At 38.8% G+C, this 17,335-nt stretch overlaps 2 protein-coding genes across 2 annotated transcripts; one reads left to right on the top strand and one right to left on the bottom strand.

Annotated features, from left to right (window-relative positions):
* On the top strand, positions 1–942 carry LOC115077227 (olfactory receptor 10A7-like). Its single transcript, XM_029579513.1, has one exon. The coding sequence runs from the start codon at positions 1–3 to the stop codon at positions 940–942; it is 942 nt and encodes a 313-aa protein (XP_029435373.1).
* Positions 943–12,413: 11,471 nt separating this feature from the next.
* On the bottom strand, positions 12,414–13,376 carry LOC115077229 (olfactory receptor 6B1-like). The gene has a single exon (XM_029579514.1). It carries the CDS (start codon positions 13,371–13,373, stop codon positions 12,414–12,416), a length of 960 nt encoding a protein of 319 aa, XP_029435374.1. The 5' UTR covers positions 13,374–13,376.
* Positions 13,377–17,335: the final 3,959 nt, after the last annotated feature.

A 17,335-nucleotide genomic window follows, 5' to 3' on the forward strand; every position in this document is an offset into this window, starting at 1 on the left:
ATGGCACTGGAAAATCAGACCCTTGCAAGCGGATTTATCCTTTTAGGATTCTCAGATTTTTCTCTGCAGGTGCAGCAAATAATTTTTGTGCTGTTGCTTCTCATCTACACCCTCGCTGTGATGGGAAACCTGCTCGTCTTTACCATCCTCACAGTGGACCCCAGCCTCCACACACCCATGTACTTCTTTCTTAGGAATTTGTCCGTCTTAGAGATCTGTTTTACGACAGTTACAGCCCCCAGAACACTAGTGATCCTCTTGACTGAGGACAGAAGCATCTCATTCTTTGGATGCGCCTTGCAAATGTATTTCTTCTTTTTTTTTGGCAGTGAGGAATGCGTGCTTCTTGGTATCATGGCCTATGATCGCTATGTTGCAATATGTAACCCCTTGCGTTACTCCACTGTTATGAGCAATAAAAGATGTGTTCATATGGCTGTGGGTTCCTGGATTATGTGTGTTGTGTTGCAGTTTGGACAGGTCACTTTCATATTAAGTTTACCTTACTGCAGGTCTAAAGTAATCCATCACTTCTTCTGTGATGTTCCACCTGTATTGAGGTTGTCTTGTACGGACACTTATTTCAATGATATAGTCAGGCTCCTAACAGCTGTACTTTTCCTACTCATACCATTCCTGGTCATTCTCTCCTCTTACATTTACATTATCTCTACCGTGCTGAGGATGCCTTCCAAAGATAGGAGAAGCAAGGCCTTCTCAACCTGTTCCTCCCACCTTGCTGTGGTTACTTTATTCTTTGGGACTACCATGCTTGCATATTTGCAACCAGATACGGGCTCTGCAGATGAAAGATTTTTTGCCATATGTTATTGCTTTATCAATCCTATGTTAAATCCCTTGATCTACAGTCTGAGGAGCAAAGAGGTGAAAGGGGCCTTGAGGAGAAGAATATGGGAGAAAAGGTCTCTCTTCAGAATGTGATACTAACCTTTATTTATTCATTCATTATGAAATATTTATCACATGCCCTTCCACTATTCTGAGTTACAAGGAAACATCCGCAGTAGCTAATAAAAGTATACAGCAATACGATCGACATCAAGCTAAAACAAGAGCATTGAAAGGAGAGGATCACCTTGCTGGTGGCTGGAAAAATCAGTAAGTACCGCTTGGAGAAAATTTTAAAAATTAAAATTATTGGGGAGAAGTAAACTATTGGGGTATATTATTTGGTGTGTTCATGTGTTTTGTTTTAAATAGGTAATCAGAAAGTCAGGCAGCAAACAAAAGTTTGTGTGTTTATATTTTCCAACTTTCCCTCCCACCCCTACCTCATCCTTTAATTTATAGGCAGGTGTCACTTTCACACTTAAAAACTTAAAAAAAAAAAATCAGCCTTTTAACTTAAAGTGTGGGGAATTTCTGAGTTTATCAAGAGTTTGATCATTCCCTTGTAGGAAACTACCAGATATATAGTGAATACACTAATACATTTAAAGGACCCTAATCTTATACAATCCTATACCCATAGCAACCTAAAACGTAACTAGGAACTGAAGAAATTTAAGATGAAGGCAGCAGTCCAACAGCAAGAGGGGGGCCTCCCAGTCTTTTGCATTGAGTGTCACATGTCTGATTTTTTACCCGCTGGTGAGAAGTTCTATGTGTGCATTCATTGCAAAGAGCTCCTGTCTCTCATATAATGAGTCCCAACTCCAGTCTGACATCCCTGGTGCTGCGTTGGAGGAGGAAGGTCTCATGATCGGAGAGCATCAATCTGGTACAGCAGGAAATTATCCTGTAGCAAGGACCTGCTCTCCAGGTGGTGCATTGTCCTCTCGCACTGAGGATTATCTCCCAGGGCTTCTGCCAAAGAGGGAAAGGTTAGATTGGCCATCATAGTTGGTGATTCAATTATTAGGAAAGTAGACAACTGGGTGGCGGTGGGCATGAGGATCACCTGGTAACATGCCTACCTGGTACGAAGGTGGCAGACCTCATGCATCACCTAGATATGATTTTTGACTGTGCTGGGGAGGAGCTGGCTGTCGTGGTACATGTGGGCACCAGCAACATAGGAAAATGTGGGAAGGAGGTTCTGGAAGCCAAATTTAGGCTCTTAAGTAGAAAGATTAAATCCAGAACCTCCAGAATAGCATTCTATGAAATGCTCCCTGTTCCAAGTGCAGGTCACCAGAGGCAGGCAGAGCTCCGGAGTCTCACTGTGTGAATGAAACAATGGTGCAGAGAAGAGGGATTCAGTTATGTAAGGAACTGGGGAATGTTTTGGGGAAGGGGGAGTCTTTTCTGAAGTGATAAGCTCCACCTTAACCAGGGTGGAACCAGGCTGCTGGCACTAACCTTTAAAAAGGAGATAGAGCAGCTTTTAAACTAGAACAAAGGAGAAAGCCGACAGTCGCTCAGCAGTGCATGGTTTGGAGGATACTAATGAAGCATTAGAGTTAGGGCATCCCAACAGAGAGGTTCCAATAATAAGAAAAGTAGTCCAAGTGCCTATAATTAAAAGCTCACCTGAGCTAAAAGATTCCAATTTATCCCTGTCAGTTGAAAAGCAGAATATAAATACAAACAAAAAACTCACTTTGAAATGTTTGTATGCTAATACAAGAAGACTAAGAAGTAAGAGGGGAGTATTAGAGTATGTAGCAGTGAATGATGACCAATGGGATAGCGCTATACCAGGGTACAAATCATATTGCAATGACAGAGAGGAGCATCTGGGAGGCGAGTGGCACTTTATGTCCAGGATGGCACAGGGTCCAACAGGATAAAGATCCTGCATGAGACTAAATGCACAATCAAATCGGTTCAGGTTCAGATGCCGACAAGAGGAAAATGCGGCAAGGTTTGAGAGAAACTAACTTGGACCAAAAATTCGAAAAAGTAATGTGGATTTAAGAAATATACTTCTTCTGATAAATATTGCCTGGAGAACACCATCCAGTACAGTCCCTGAAGCAGCAGCCCGCGAAATGTGGACACGTCGGACTGGACTTGCGTTTATAAACTCTGGATCTCCAAAGCGCGGTAGCGCCACCAAAGGGAAGTACCTTTCCACATTTGTTAAGAAAAAAACAAAGAAAGAAAACAATTATTGTTGCAAATAAAAAGGACATTGGGGTTATGGACCGATGATTAAAAAAGGCCCGTAGCGGTTGAAAACACAAGTTTACATACTTGCAAACCATGGGTGTTATGATGGTCCTACATATTAAGAAATTGACACACTGAAAGTTAAAAATCCTTTCGATACAACGTGGTTGTTTGAGATTTCAATTACCCCAATATTGACTGGGTAAGTGAAACATCAGGGCATGCTAGAGAGATAAAGTTCCTGGATGCAATAAAAGACAGTTTTATGGAGCAATTGGTTCAGGAGCTGATGAGAGAGGGAGCAATTTTAGATCTAATTCTCAGTGGAGCACAGGATTTGGTGGGGCTGCTTGGCAATAGTGATCACAATATGATCAAATTTGAATTAATGACTGGAAGGGGGACAGTAGCAAATCCACGGCTCTCGTGCTAAACTTTCAAAAGGGAAACTTTAAAATGAGAAAAATAGTTAGAAAAAAACTGAATGGTGCAGCTACAAAGGTAAATAGTGTGCAAGAGGCGTGGTCATTGTTAAAATATACCATCCTAGAAACACAGAACAGATGCATTCCATGCATTAAGAAAGGTGGAAGTAAGGCAAATGAGTACCAACATGGTTAAGAGGTGAAGTGAAAGAGGCTATTTTAGCCAAAAGATCTTCATTCAAAAATTGGAAGAAGGATACAACAGAAGAAAATAGGATAAAGCATAAACATTGGCAAGTTAAATGTAAGACATTGATAAGACAGGCTAAGAGAGAATTTGAAAAGAAGTTCACCATAGAGGCAAAAACTCACAATAAAAACTTGTTAAAATATATCCTAAGCAGAATGCCTGCAAGGGAGTCAGTTGGACCATTGGATGATCAAGGGGTTAAAGGGGCAACCAGAGAAGATAAGGCCATCGCGGAAAGATTAAATGATTTCTTTGCTTCAGTGTTTACTGAAGAGGATATTGGAGAGACACCCATTCCAGAGAAGGTTTTCATGGGTAATGATTCAAATGAACTGAACCAAATCACGGTGAACCTGGAAGATGTGGTAGCCCTGATTGACAAACTGAAGAGTAGTAAATCTCCTGGACTGGATGGCATACATCCCAGGGTTCTGAAAGAACTAAAAAATGAAATTTCAGACCTATTAGTAAAAATTTGCAACCTATCATTAAAATCATCTGATGTACCTGAAGATTGGAAGATAGCTAATGTAACCCCAATATTTAAAAAGGGATCCAGGAAACGTGAACCTGTCTTCAGTGCCAGGAAAAATCGTGGAAGCTGTTATAAAGAATAAAATCGCAAAACATTTAGACATAGTTTGATGGGACACAGCCAGCATGGATTTACCCAAGGGAAGTCTTACCTCATAAATCTACATTTTTTTGAAGGGGTGATTAAACATGTGGACACAGGTGAACTAGTAGATGTGGTATATTTGGATTTCCAGAAGGCATTCAACAAACTCCCACATGAGAGGCTTCTAAGAAAACTAAAAAGTCATGGGATAGGAGGCGATATCCTTTTGTGGATTGCAAGTTGGTTAAAAGACAGGAAACAGAGAGTAAGATTAAATAGTCAGTTTTCACAGTGGAAAAAGTTAAACAATGGAGTGCCTCAGGGATCTGTACTTGTACCGGTGCTTTTTAATATAATTATAAATGATCTGGAAAGGGGTACAATGAGTGAGTGATCAAATTTGTGGATGACACAAAATTATGCAGAGTAGTTATATCTCAAGTGGATTGTGATGAATTGCAGGAGGATCCTGTAAGACTGGAAGATTGGGCTTCCAAATGGCAGATAACATTTAACGTGGACAAGTGAAAAATGATGGATATAGAGAAAAATAACCCATGCTATAGTTACATAATGTTAGGTTCTATCTTAGGAGTTACCACCCAGGAAAGAGATCTAGACGTCATAGTGGATAATACATTGAAATTGTTGGCCCACTGTGCTGTGGCGATCAAAAAAGCAAACAGAATTTTAGGAATAATTAGGAAGAGAATGGCAAATAATACAATGGATGTCATAATGCCTCTCTATTTCTCCATGGTGAAACTGCACCTTGAATACTGTGTGCAATTCTGGTCACTACATCTAAAAAAAGATACAGTTGCACTGGAGAAAGTGCAGAGAAGGGCGACCAAAATAAGGGGCATGGAATGGCTGTCCTATGAGGAAAGGCTAAAGACATTAGGGCTGTTCAGTTTGGAAAAGAGACGATTGAGGGGAGATATGACAGAGGTCTACAAAATTATGAAAGGACTTGAACAAGTTAGTGTAAATCAGTTATTTACTCTCTCAGATAATAGAAGGACTAGGGGGCACTCCATGAAGTTAGCAAGTAGCACATTTAAAACAAATCAAAGAAAATTCTTTTTCACTCAGCGCATAGTTAAGCTCTGGAATTCATTGCCAGAGGATGTGAATACAGAAGTTAGTGCAACTGGGTTTAAAAAAGGTTTGGATAAACTGCTATGATGGTAACACTGGGCAACAATGAAAGTGTTACTGACCTAAAAAGGTCCTACTCTGTAGTATCTTGATGTGCTGAACACGAATATGACCATGAAAAGTTTTTATTGGCTCTTGTTTTGAAGATATTTAATATAGCTCACTTTCTTTGTTTAGTCATGTAAATTTATCCAGTAGGACTGTAAATAAGCATAGAACGATGTAATATTGCATCATATTGCATCGTACCATCATGCACACATCATCCAGAGTTTATGACATCATTTTCTGATGCAATGCAGTTCTACTGCCGTGCTGCTGCTGAGTAAGCTGACATCAGCAGTGTACTATATGAAGCCCAGTCAGAAAGGGTGAGCATTTGAAATATTCATGCTGGCTGACTACTGCTGGACACTCCGCAGAGATGCTCCCGAACAGGTGTACAAGAGACAAGCAAAGAAATCTAAGACGTAGTCTATTACTTCATTTTTCAAACGGTATTAACCGTATGTCTCCTGCTATTGGCATACAGTTCAAGATGTAATTATATTATTGCATATTACAAAAAAACTAGAGCCAATTTTGCATTTTCACAGTCACATTCGTGTTTAGTACATGGAAATTTATAAGAATTGACTAATTTCATTTCTGTAACATGACTTTTGTGAAAATTTGTTGCCCAATTAATAAGCAATAGTAGCCTGTGATCTATCTAATGTTTGACTACTTCAAGATACTTGTGACTGGGATTGGCCGCTGTTGGACACAAGATACTGGGCTTGATGGACCCTTGGTCTGACCCAGTATGGCATATCTTATGTTCTTATGTTCAATTATTACAGTTGTTTGTTTAAGCCAACATAAGAATTATCCAAAGTTTTTGCTTTATATAAGCTTCTGAGATCACACAGGTTGTTTTTTCAGGCAATGATTTTTCATTTGGCCTTGTGATTTTTTTCCCGTTTCTTTTAGACTTCCAGCTCAGTTTGGATCTGCCTCTTTTTGGCACTATGAACCTTCAACGCAAGCCCTGGGGATTCCCCCACCCCCCATTTCCCTTCAAGGCAGCCCCGTCACAATCACAACAGACCTTAGAGGTAGGGTCCATGAACTATGGATCCTTCTAGAACCCAGAAAACATGGACCCTTAATTCAGTTACTAAGTGTCACCATTGAATGATGAACGAGATTACCTACTACCCCATGAACTATGAATACAACCTCCCAAGCATTCTCAGCCCTGGCCAGCAGGGAGAACAAAAAATCTGACCCAGGGGGAGATGAGGCCACCTACCACAACTGCAAGAGCATCCACCTACTTATCATGTTTGAAGAGTTTACAACCTCATTAGTAATAAAGTATGATAAGATTATGTTTTAAGGAAATTAAAAAAAACATCTCTTTTAAAAAAGTTATGAAGAGTTTATTGATTTTTTGTCTGCATTGAGGCTTTCTCACCTTATTGATGTTCCTACCTTCAAGGCTGGAAGTATTTTAGATTGGTCGATAGTACCGGAACAATAGATGATAGAGACCAGGATTAAGGACGATTTTCCCTTTAGACCTGTTCCCTGGTCTACCACTTTTTGATGATATTTTTTTCTAAGGGTGCCAGAAAGTTCTGTGGCTAGGGCCAAGGAGTCTACTACGAAAAAAGCTTTTTGTGGTCCAATTAATTTGGATGACTTTGAATCTGAATGGGTATCTATTGTAAACGATCTATGACACCTCAGTTTCTGCATTGGTAGAATTCTTTTTTACCACTCTAACATCTACAAATCAGGTTTGTGTGCCTGTGCAAGAAAGGAAAGTTACCCAGGGTCTGCAGTCAGCGGCATGGATCTCCTCCTGTTTAAGATATTTGAAGCGTGTGATTCGTCATGCTGAACGCAAATGGAGGAAATGTCCATCTGCGGTGCTTAACATGCAGTATCAGTCTGCAAGAAAGGATTATAAGTCATCTTTAGATATTAGCTTGCAATTGCAGACTTAGCTGAACCGCCCAAAGATGGTAACTTTGAAACAGCCACGTGGGCACATATGTATGCGTGTTTGATGGCTCACGTACGGAGACGCATCCATTTTATAACATCCGCATGTATATGAACACATGCTATAAAATAGGCTGAATGTGTGCACATGTGCGTGCATTTTAAGTGCCGACACAATTACCAGTTTCCCAGTTCGTATTCAGTTTGCCCATTTACGGGATGGGACTTCCCAGCCCCCTTAATTTAATAGTCTCCCTTTCCCTCTGTTAGCCCTGATCCTTAAAATCCCACTGATTAGCTCAGATTTTTTACATTTTATTACTTACACGCAGGGCCAGTGCAAGGGGTAGTGGGTGCCCTAGGCGACTTCTGCCTTGTGCCCATCCCCCCCCCCCCCCCCCCCCCCGGTCACACTGCTGCTGCCAATCTCGGGCCTGACTCCTCCTACCTCGTTCACGCTGCCCACTGTATGCTTCTCAGGACCGCGAGCAGCATGCGCTGCTCGCGGCCCAATGAATCTGTACTTCTCTTTGCCGCTGGCACCATAGACGACCACTTAAGTTCGCCTAAGGGATGGCGCCGGCCCTGCTTATACGCCATCTATAGGATTAGTAAAGTTATGCAGCAGAGGACCCTGGTACGCGCCTGTAAATGTAAATATTCATTTGCACATCTCTTGGTCTTCCCCTGACATGCCCACACCCCACCCAGACCACACCCCCTACCCCCTTTTCAAAACGTTTGGCTTGTGCGCATAGTGGGAGATACATGGGTGGCTTATAAAATCTGCTTGGCGCCCACCGGACTAACTTGAGCGCATATTGCTCAGCTTTGGCTCATGTATGGCTTTTAAAATGCACCTTAAAAGAATTATTTGGTAATAGCAAATCAACTGATTGATCCAGCAGGTGACAGTTGTGCTAAACCATCATTTAGCGGTGAACATTTTGCTTTCCATCTGACGGACAAAGTTAGCCTCCTAAAGAAAATGGTTAATGTAGGGGTAAATACTTCCCCTATTGTGCAAATAGGAGAGGTTGTGTCATACTGGGAAAATTTGAACATGTATCTACTACCAAGATATGAGAAATTAAATCCATCTTGTGGTCTTATCATTGTTCATTGGATCCTTGTCCATTTTGGGTTCTCAAAGCTAGGTCCTGTTTGTTTTTAGAAACCATCACTAATATTGTAAACCACTCATTGGAGGAAGGCTGTCTACCAGATCTATTGAAAAAAGGCCGTAGTTACGCCTATTGAGAAGGGTGTTACTCTTGCTAAGAATGAAATGGCCAGTTTTAGGACAATCTCAAATTTATTAACTTTAGTGAAGAATATAGAGAAGGCTATATTGGAGCACCTTACAGATTATTTGGAGGTCAACCATCTGTTAAGTACCCAACAGTGTGGATTTTGCAGGCATTATAATACTGAGACACTGTTATTAGAGCTACATGATTTCATGTTGTTACAACTGGATCAGGGTCACTCAGTTATTCTGATTACCCTGGACATGTCCTCTGGCCTTTGACATGGTGGATTATTTGACTTTACTACCCAGGCTATCTTATTTAGGGATACAAAATAAAGCATTCAATTGGTTTCAGTCTTTTCTGTCAAATATACTGTATGCAGTTTGTAAAATCTGGAACAGTCTTCATGGAAGCCTTGTTTAATGGGAGTGCCCCAGGGGTCAGCACTCTCTTCAATGCTGTTTAAAATGTATTTAATTCCATCGTGTGCACGTATTTCTTCTTATAAGGTTGATTCCAAGATTTATACTGATGACATTCAATTGGTATTTCCAGTGGTTAGATCTATGACTGATACCATTTATCAGATCTCCAAATGTCTGAGCTCTGTAAAGAGTTGGCATGGCCAGAGCAATTTATATCTAAGTGTGGCCAAATCAGTAGGGCTCTGGGTTGGCAAGGGGGATCGGCCTATAGATTTGTCTGTCTTAGTGATTGGTGGCAGCTTGCTATCATTTGTTAAATCTGTACGGGACTGTGGTTTTATTTTTGATCAAGGTCCAACTCTAAAACAAAAAATGTTTGAAGTAATTCACTCTTTTTTTTTTTTTAAATTAAGGATGCTAAGATTCCTTAAATATGTACTTTGCAGGGAGGACTTTAAAATGGTTGTAGAAGCCTTGCTTTCCAAACTTTTCATGTTGGTGACACACTTTTTAGACAAACATAATTTTGGGACACAGTAATTAGTCTACAAGCAAACCGGAGGTTAAAGGTTAAATGAACGAAATGTATTTCGACAATTTATGTATGTTTCCTTAAATATATACATAATAAAATGTTTCACGACACAACATATCTTGTGAAAACCTTTCGTTTATATTAAAAATATATAATATTCCAAGATTAATGTTATTGTTATAATTTATGAGTAACAATAATAAAACAAAGTTATTGTGTTATTCAATTTACCTCTTTAAGGAGATATATGAGCTTGATGGGATGAACACAGCTTTTGAATATTTGGTATTAATAAAAAAGTCGACTTTTCCCTCTTCCGCCCCCAGTTGAGGAACCGTCGTTCCCTGTAAATAGTTACCCAGTTTCCATATGTTCATGTTTTTCTCTTGTATGCATCGTTTACTGTTCTATGTAATGGCACTGCCAAAAAGTTCTATGTAATGACACTGCCAAAAAGTTTTAAGTTATCTGTAAACCGACACGATGTGCAAACGGTTGCCGGTATATAAAAACCTATAAATAAATAAATATTTGTTTTTGATGTACTGATATTTATTTGATTATAAGTTATTGCATTTGAAAAGCTGTGATGCATTGTTTTGTGCTAATTGCTGAAAACGACTCATAATACACATACCTAAAAGAACAAAATGAATAATTTAGACAAAAAGCAAGACTGGAAAAAACCACTTTATTTTTATTTTGTAAAATAAATAAACATCCGTTATGCAAAATGATTTAAATGCATATAAATATGCCACCCAGTTATCACAGAATTTTCGAAACTCTGGAGCAGAATTTTCTAACTTTGCACAGAAGTTAGCCTAGAGCTGCCACAGGAAACTGTGGAAATAACCTGTAGCAAAATTACTGGCTATCTCCAAGCAAATTTTGCTTGGAAAAGTCTTCCCTAATTGGCCCAAGTGCATACAAAATTATTCTCACACAAAGTTACTCCTGCTCCAAGCAGGGTGTAACTCATGCGTGGTAACTTACAAACTTATAGATGAGCTTTCAAAAGTTGATGCGTGTAAAAATTAGCATATAGGTGAGTAAATAGCCTCTAGTTGTGTATTCCGTACTTTTTAAAAGTTACAAATATGCAGGTATTTTCAATTTTATGTGCATATATATATAGGCATAAAAAAATGGATCATTCTAGGGGCAATCTGGAGTTACATGCATAAGTTATTTTAAAACACAAGGGTACATTTGAAAACTAACTCGCATATTTTTAAACCTGCTAATTATATAGTATGTGATATTAAATGTGATTATTGTATAGTACTGACTGACTAGGAGGTCTTGGTGGACTGAGAGGAGTTTAGGCTGAAGTGCCAGTAAGGTCTCAATGACATGGAGAAGGTCTGGGCAAACTTGTGATAAGAATATATGCCATACTGGGTCAGACCAAGGGTCCATCAAGTCCAGTATCCTGTCTCCAACAGTGGCCAATCCAAGTCACATGTACCTGGGAAGTAGCCAAACATTAAATTAATATCAAGCTACTAAAGCTTAATTAATTAATAGCAGCTTATGGATGTTTCTTCTAGGAACTTATCCAAACCTTTTTTAAACCCAGTTACACTAACTGCTGTTACCACATCCTCTGGCAATGTATTCCAGAGCTTATCTATGCGCTGAGTGAAAAAGAATTTTCTTCAATTTGTTTTAAATTAACTACTTGCTAACTTTGTGGAGTGCCCCCTAATCTTTATCTGAGAGAGTAAATCATTTTGTAGACTTCTATCCCCTCATTCGTCTCTTCTCCAAACTGAACAGCCCTAACTTCCTTAGCCTTTCCTCATAGGGCAGCTCTTCCATGCCCCTTATCATTTTGGTCACTCTTCTCTGCACTTTCTCCAATGCAACTATCTTTTTTGAGATGTGGCGACCAGAATTACACACAGTATTCAAGGTGCAGTCTCACCATGGAGCGATAGAGAAGCATTATGACAGCCATTGTTTTATATGCCATTCCCTTCCTAATAATTCCTAACACATGCATACATTTTTTAAATAGTAGGAAAACTATGCACTTTCAATGCATAGTTTTGATGCATTGCATGTATTTACGCATAAGCTTACTTTTGCACGTATGTTGCGGGGTAAAAATACGCATCTTTTATATTATGCACATATATGGTGTACGTTGGTTATAAAATGATATAATAAAACTATTCGTGGCCATATAAGTGCATATATGCCACCACACATAGTTGTTTGAATGTTATCCTCCTTAAGGATTATTTTCAAATGAAAATATAATTGTAATGTATATCTTAGCAATTTTCAAAAGTCCCATTTAGCCACGATAAGTGCACTAATGCGGGTAAAATCTATTGACAATTCAGCAGCAAATATTGTAGCAATTTTCATAAGCTCTTAACGTAGGTAAATGGGTCTTAAATTGTGTCAAGGAGGGGAAGGTGGGGAATCAGGATAGCTTTTGGAGAAGTTTGTAAGGATAGTTAAGTGTTGAAATAATTTACATAATGAGATCGATCAACACTGATTGTTTATGAGCATATTCTAGTCAAGTATCTGTCTGTGACAGTTTAGGTAGAATGGATTCTGCCTTGTTGTAAGGGAATGAACCTGATGACCTATTGGTGTCTCCTTTGAGCCCCATTTTTTCATGGATTGTAAGTAAACTGTCAATATAATGTCAATGCCCATCAGTTAGAATCACCTGCTTTTCTAGGAAATAAAATATTGCAATAGCGGGAATTCCTTAAGACCTCTTTTACCTCTTTGTTTCTAAGACAGTAGATGATAGGATTTATAACTGGGGTTATAACGGCGTACAGCACTGAGATGAGTTTGTTGATATCGAAAGCACTGATCTTTTTTGGACGGGCGTATATATAGAGAGTGGCTGAGTAGAATATGGTGACCACAGTGAGGTGGGAGGCACAGGTGGAGAAGGCCTTCTTCCGTCCCGTGTTGGATGGGATTTTCAGTATAGCAGCCACTATTGCGATGTAAGACACAACCGTTGCTGTGAGTGGTGTCAGTAATATAACCAGTGCTAATATGAAGTCTACTTGTTCAGCCAGAGACATGTCCATGCAAGCAAGATTAAGTACAGGGGAGATATCACAGAAGAAATGGTTAATGACATTGGCTCCGCAGAAAGATAACCTGGAGATGAAAGAGATCTTTATCACTGTTATGGTGAAGCCACTTATCCAAGCGACAGCAGCCAGCTGGATACAGAGCCTGTTGCTCATGATGATAGAATATCTCAGTGGATAGCAAATGGCCACATAGCGGTCAAAAGCCATGACTGCTAGGATGACACACTCTGCACTCATCAGGGAAATGAAGAAGAATAGTTGTGCCATACACCCGGAGAAGGAAATAATTTTCTTTTCTGTGACAAGGTTGACCAGCAAGTTTGGGACAGTGACCGTGATGTACCACATCTCCATGAAGGACAAATTGCAGAGAAAGAAGTACATGGGTTTGTGGAGCTTCCTGTTCATCACAATCATCAAAATAATGACCATGTTTTCTATCACTGTAAATATGTAGGCAAATAAAAATATTAAGAAGAGGGCAACCTGTGTATGCAGGGAGGTTGGGAACCCTCGGAGAATGAATTCTGTGACCACTGTTTCATTCCCCTTTTCCATGTGGATACTATTTCTTTACCTGTAATAATAAACAGAGCTCATGAGTAGAGAAGAAATGGCAGTGAAATGCATGAAAACATTTTAATTTCCCACGGTCACCTTAGGGTTTTCATTGGACAGCCTCAGACAGGTACTTTCATGTGGATTCCAAAATTAGTGATGGTCAAACTAGGAGCTGCTGCACTTTAGCACATGACACTTTGCAAATTGAGAGATCTAGCCAAGTACAGTTACTTAGTATTGTAGTAATACAGTAAATAGAAACATTGGAAACATGATGGCAGAAAAAGACCATACGCCTGTCTTTTCTGTCCATCTATGCAATTGCTTAGCTCTACAATCCCTACCACTTCATTAGAGATAAAACTATTATTGGTAGAAAACAAGACACAAGGGATTAATCTGAAGAAAGGAACTTCGCAGTCTTGAAATCTCATGCACTTCAACATCAGATAATTCATATACTCATCTCAATTTTCTCAAGGTCTAATAAGTTTGTTACTAGCACTCTACTTTGTGGATGATACAAATTTTTCATGATTATAACTTTATAGTAGTTAGTCCATTACCTGCTATTAATTAAGTTGACTTAGAGAATAGCCACTGCCATTAGCAACGGTAACATGGGATAGACTTAGTTTTTGGGTAATTGCCAGGTTCTTATGGCCTGGATTGGCCACTGTTGGAAACAGGATGCTGGGCTTGATGGACCCTTGGTCTGACCCAGTATGGCATTTTCTTATGTTCTTATGTATTTTACATTTATATGTGTAACTGCTTTGAAAATCCACCTGTATGGAGGTAATTTTCAAAGAAAAATATAAATGTAACATTCTATCATAGCAGTTTTCAAAAGGCCATTTACCAGTTTTAAGTGCACTTAACGTGGGTAAATGGGCTTTTGAAAAATGCTATTATACTTTTTTTATATATATATTTGCCTTTAACATTATCCTGTAAGTATCAGTGGTATGACTTTCTTAAAATTCCAAGAAGACTGGGATATCTGGCATGGGGTGGCCATGGTCATACCCCTAACATGAGCAGTATGGTGGCATTAGTTGTGAAGATGTGAAGAGAAAGCCATAGATCAACTGGAGTCTATGGTATTGAAGCAGGAACTAAATTAGGGAACTTAGATGGATCTTACAGTCCTTATCTGCAGGTATAATCTCTTTCTATGTTAATTCATTGCCAGTTTTCTCTTTACATAATCTTCCTCCTCCTACATTATGGAAAGAACAACTTTGACGTAGCAGGCATGAGAATTCAAAATGCAGAGCATACCGGAACATTCATTAGATTATGAATTAAGTCTGCAAAAGACTGATCCTAGACATTCTAAGTCTTGACTAGGTGAAACATAAGATTTTGTTTCTATTCCCCGTCTAAAAATGCATTATTTGAAAACCGATTAAACAATGCGCTCTTTCCAAAGTCCCTTCTTCTGGTGCAACCAAAGTGGTCTCTGATTCTTTTAGACATCACTGCCTTTGGATACATCTTACATTGGCCCATTAGAAGGAGTTACAGCCTCTGGAGAATCCTGGTAGGACTCTGAACTAAACCCATGTTTAAACAATTTTATATAGAAATAAAGAAACGTAGAACATGAGAGTAGGGAAAGATCACAAGACCATTGCAGTCTGCTGTAAACCCTGCTTGATCACTGTCTGTACTTTCATTTGAAAGCAACTGATGATTCTCTGTGCCTTCGCCAAGGCTTTCTTGGTTTCTGATACCTTTTTTTGTCTGCTGAGCAAAACTGAATAGGGGGGAGGGAAGTCGAAAACATCTTTGTTATTAGAATGTGGGCAGGCAGAAATAATTTGGCAATAGAACTTTTGACTTTTGAAAAGTCCTTCTAAGTATCATGAGCGGATCGCAGAGTTGCAGAGAGGGCTTGTGAGATAGGGAGAACCGAACATTTTATTGTCAAATTAAATATAATGTCAAACAAGTGCAAAATCATGCACATAGGGAAAAATAATCCAAACTACAGGTATGGGATGTTGGATTCTATGTTAGAAATCACTACCTTGGAAAAGGACCTTGAAGTAACCTTGTGGACAATACATTGAAATCCTCAGCTCAGGGTGCGATAGTGGCCAAGAAAGCAGACAGGAATTATTTGGAGGGGCACGAGAATAAAACTGAAAATATCATAATGCCTTTGTTTCAATCCATAGTTCAATTGCATCTTGAGTATTTCATTCTGATGTGGTTACTTCAGGTCATAAAAGAGATAGCAGAACTATAAAAAGCAACAGAAAAGAGAGAGGCTATGTAACAGCTACTCTAGAAAGAAAAGCTAACCAGGTTAGTTATCTTCAGCTTGGAGTAGAGATGAAATACGAGAGGGATCTATAAAATCATGAGTTGGGGTGGAACAGGTAAATAGGAAACAATTATTTCCCCTTTAAAACAGTACTAAGAATAGGGGACGCTCCATGAAACTTTCAGGTAGCAGATTTAAAACAAATTGGAGAAATTAATTTTTCCCTTAACGCACAATCAAACGGTGGAATTTGTGGTAGGGAAATGTGGTCAAGGCATCTAGCAAACGAGTTTGAAATGGGTTTTTGACAAGTTCCTGGAAGAAAAGTCCATAAACCATTATTAGCCTGGTAGACTTGGGGAGATCCAGCACTTATCCCAGAGAGTGAGCATCGCAAGACTGATCTACTCTTAGGGATCCTGCTAGGTCTAGGCTTGCCAACTGCTTCAGATTTTCAGGACAGGTTGATCCAGTCCTGATTTTTACTCACCTGCATGCAGGTACTTATAGTCTTGCTTTTGTTAGGGAATGCAATAGGGAAATCAGAATAAGTCCTAGGATGTAATGGGGGTAAAACCAGCACTGGATTTACCTGTCCTGAAATTCTGGAGCAGTTGGCAACCCCAGCTGGGTCAGATAGTATTTTATTGTGAAAACACAACAGTTTCAGGGGGTTTATTCACTGTCTTTACTTCATTTTTTCCCATATTTTTACTCTACAGAGAGGTTGGCGATTACTTGGTAATAATTATCCAACAGGTGTTAGAAATGTATGATGAGTGTTCTATTTTTTTGTAAATTATGTGATTTTTGTATAGCATTTGATTCAATTATTTTTGATTCATGGTTTGGTGTTTCTCTTTTCTCTGCTTTTTAAATAGTTTACATACTTTTTCTGTTTTTATTATAAATCTATATTTTTTGTTAGCAATCTACACTGTATATTAAAACATTTTATTTTCATCCACCAATCTACAAGCAAGGACATGCTGATGAATTCTCCATGGAAAGTGAACTAGATGAATTTCTCTGCTGTCTATTCAATAAAATTTGCCCTCTTAAAATCCAGGAAATCCCACTGCTGTTCAGGTAAACTTTGGGGGATTTTGCCACACCTGTGATATTTCAAAGACAACATAGAACACTGAGGTTAGTGGATTTTACTGGAGTTGTGTGACCATGGGAAAAATAGGTTCACAAATTAATCAGTTCACATCAGATTAGTTTTTTAAGAAAACTGTGGAGAATATCATAACATTGCATGGATTTGCATCTTAGAAAAATCCGTAGAGATCTGCAAAAATGATCCAAGTTGAAATCTACCTGATTTGATTCCAGTTGAAACTAATCTACTCAGTTTGTACGGAAGAGCCATAGATTTATGCTCGGATCTGTTTTGACAAGGTTCATACATGTCTAACAGAGCAATCAAAACCAAAATAAGAGGAAAAATAAATATTTTTTTTAGGAATCCCAACAAAAAAAAAAAAATAGAAGACAGACAATATTAATAGACTTTAAAAAAACAAATAAAACATTCATTCATAAACTTGATCATCAGGATTCATTGAATCAGCCACCCTAGTTCCTAAAATGCTAATTTAGGATACACTCTTACCAGATAAATTAGATCAATAAAAATGTAATCTACTAGTATATCTGAATGATAATAAATGACACCCTG

The sequence above is a fragment of the Rhinatrema bivittatum genome, chromosome 16 (assembly GCF_901001135.1).
Source record: "Rhinatrema bivittatum chromosome 16, aRhiBiv1.1, whole genome shotgun sequence".
Classification (NCBI taxonomy): Eukaryota; Metazoa; Chordata; class Amphibia; order Gymnophiona; family Rhinatrematidae; genus Rhinatrema; species Rhinatrema bivittatum.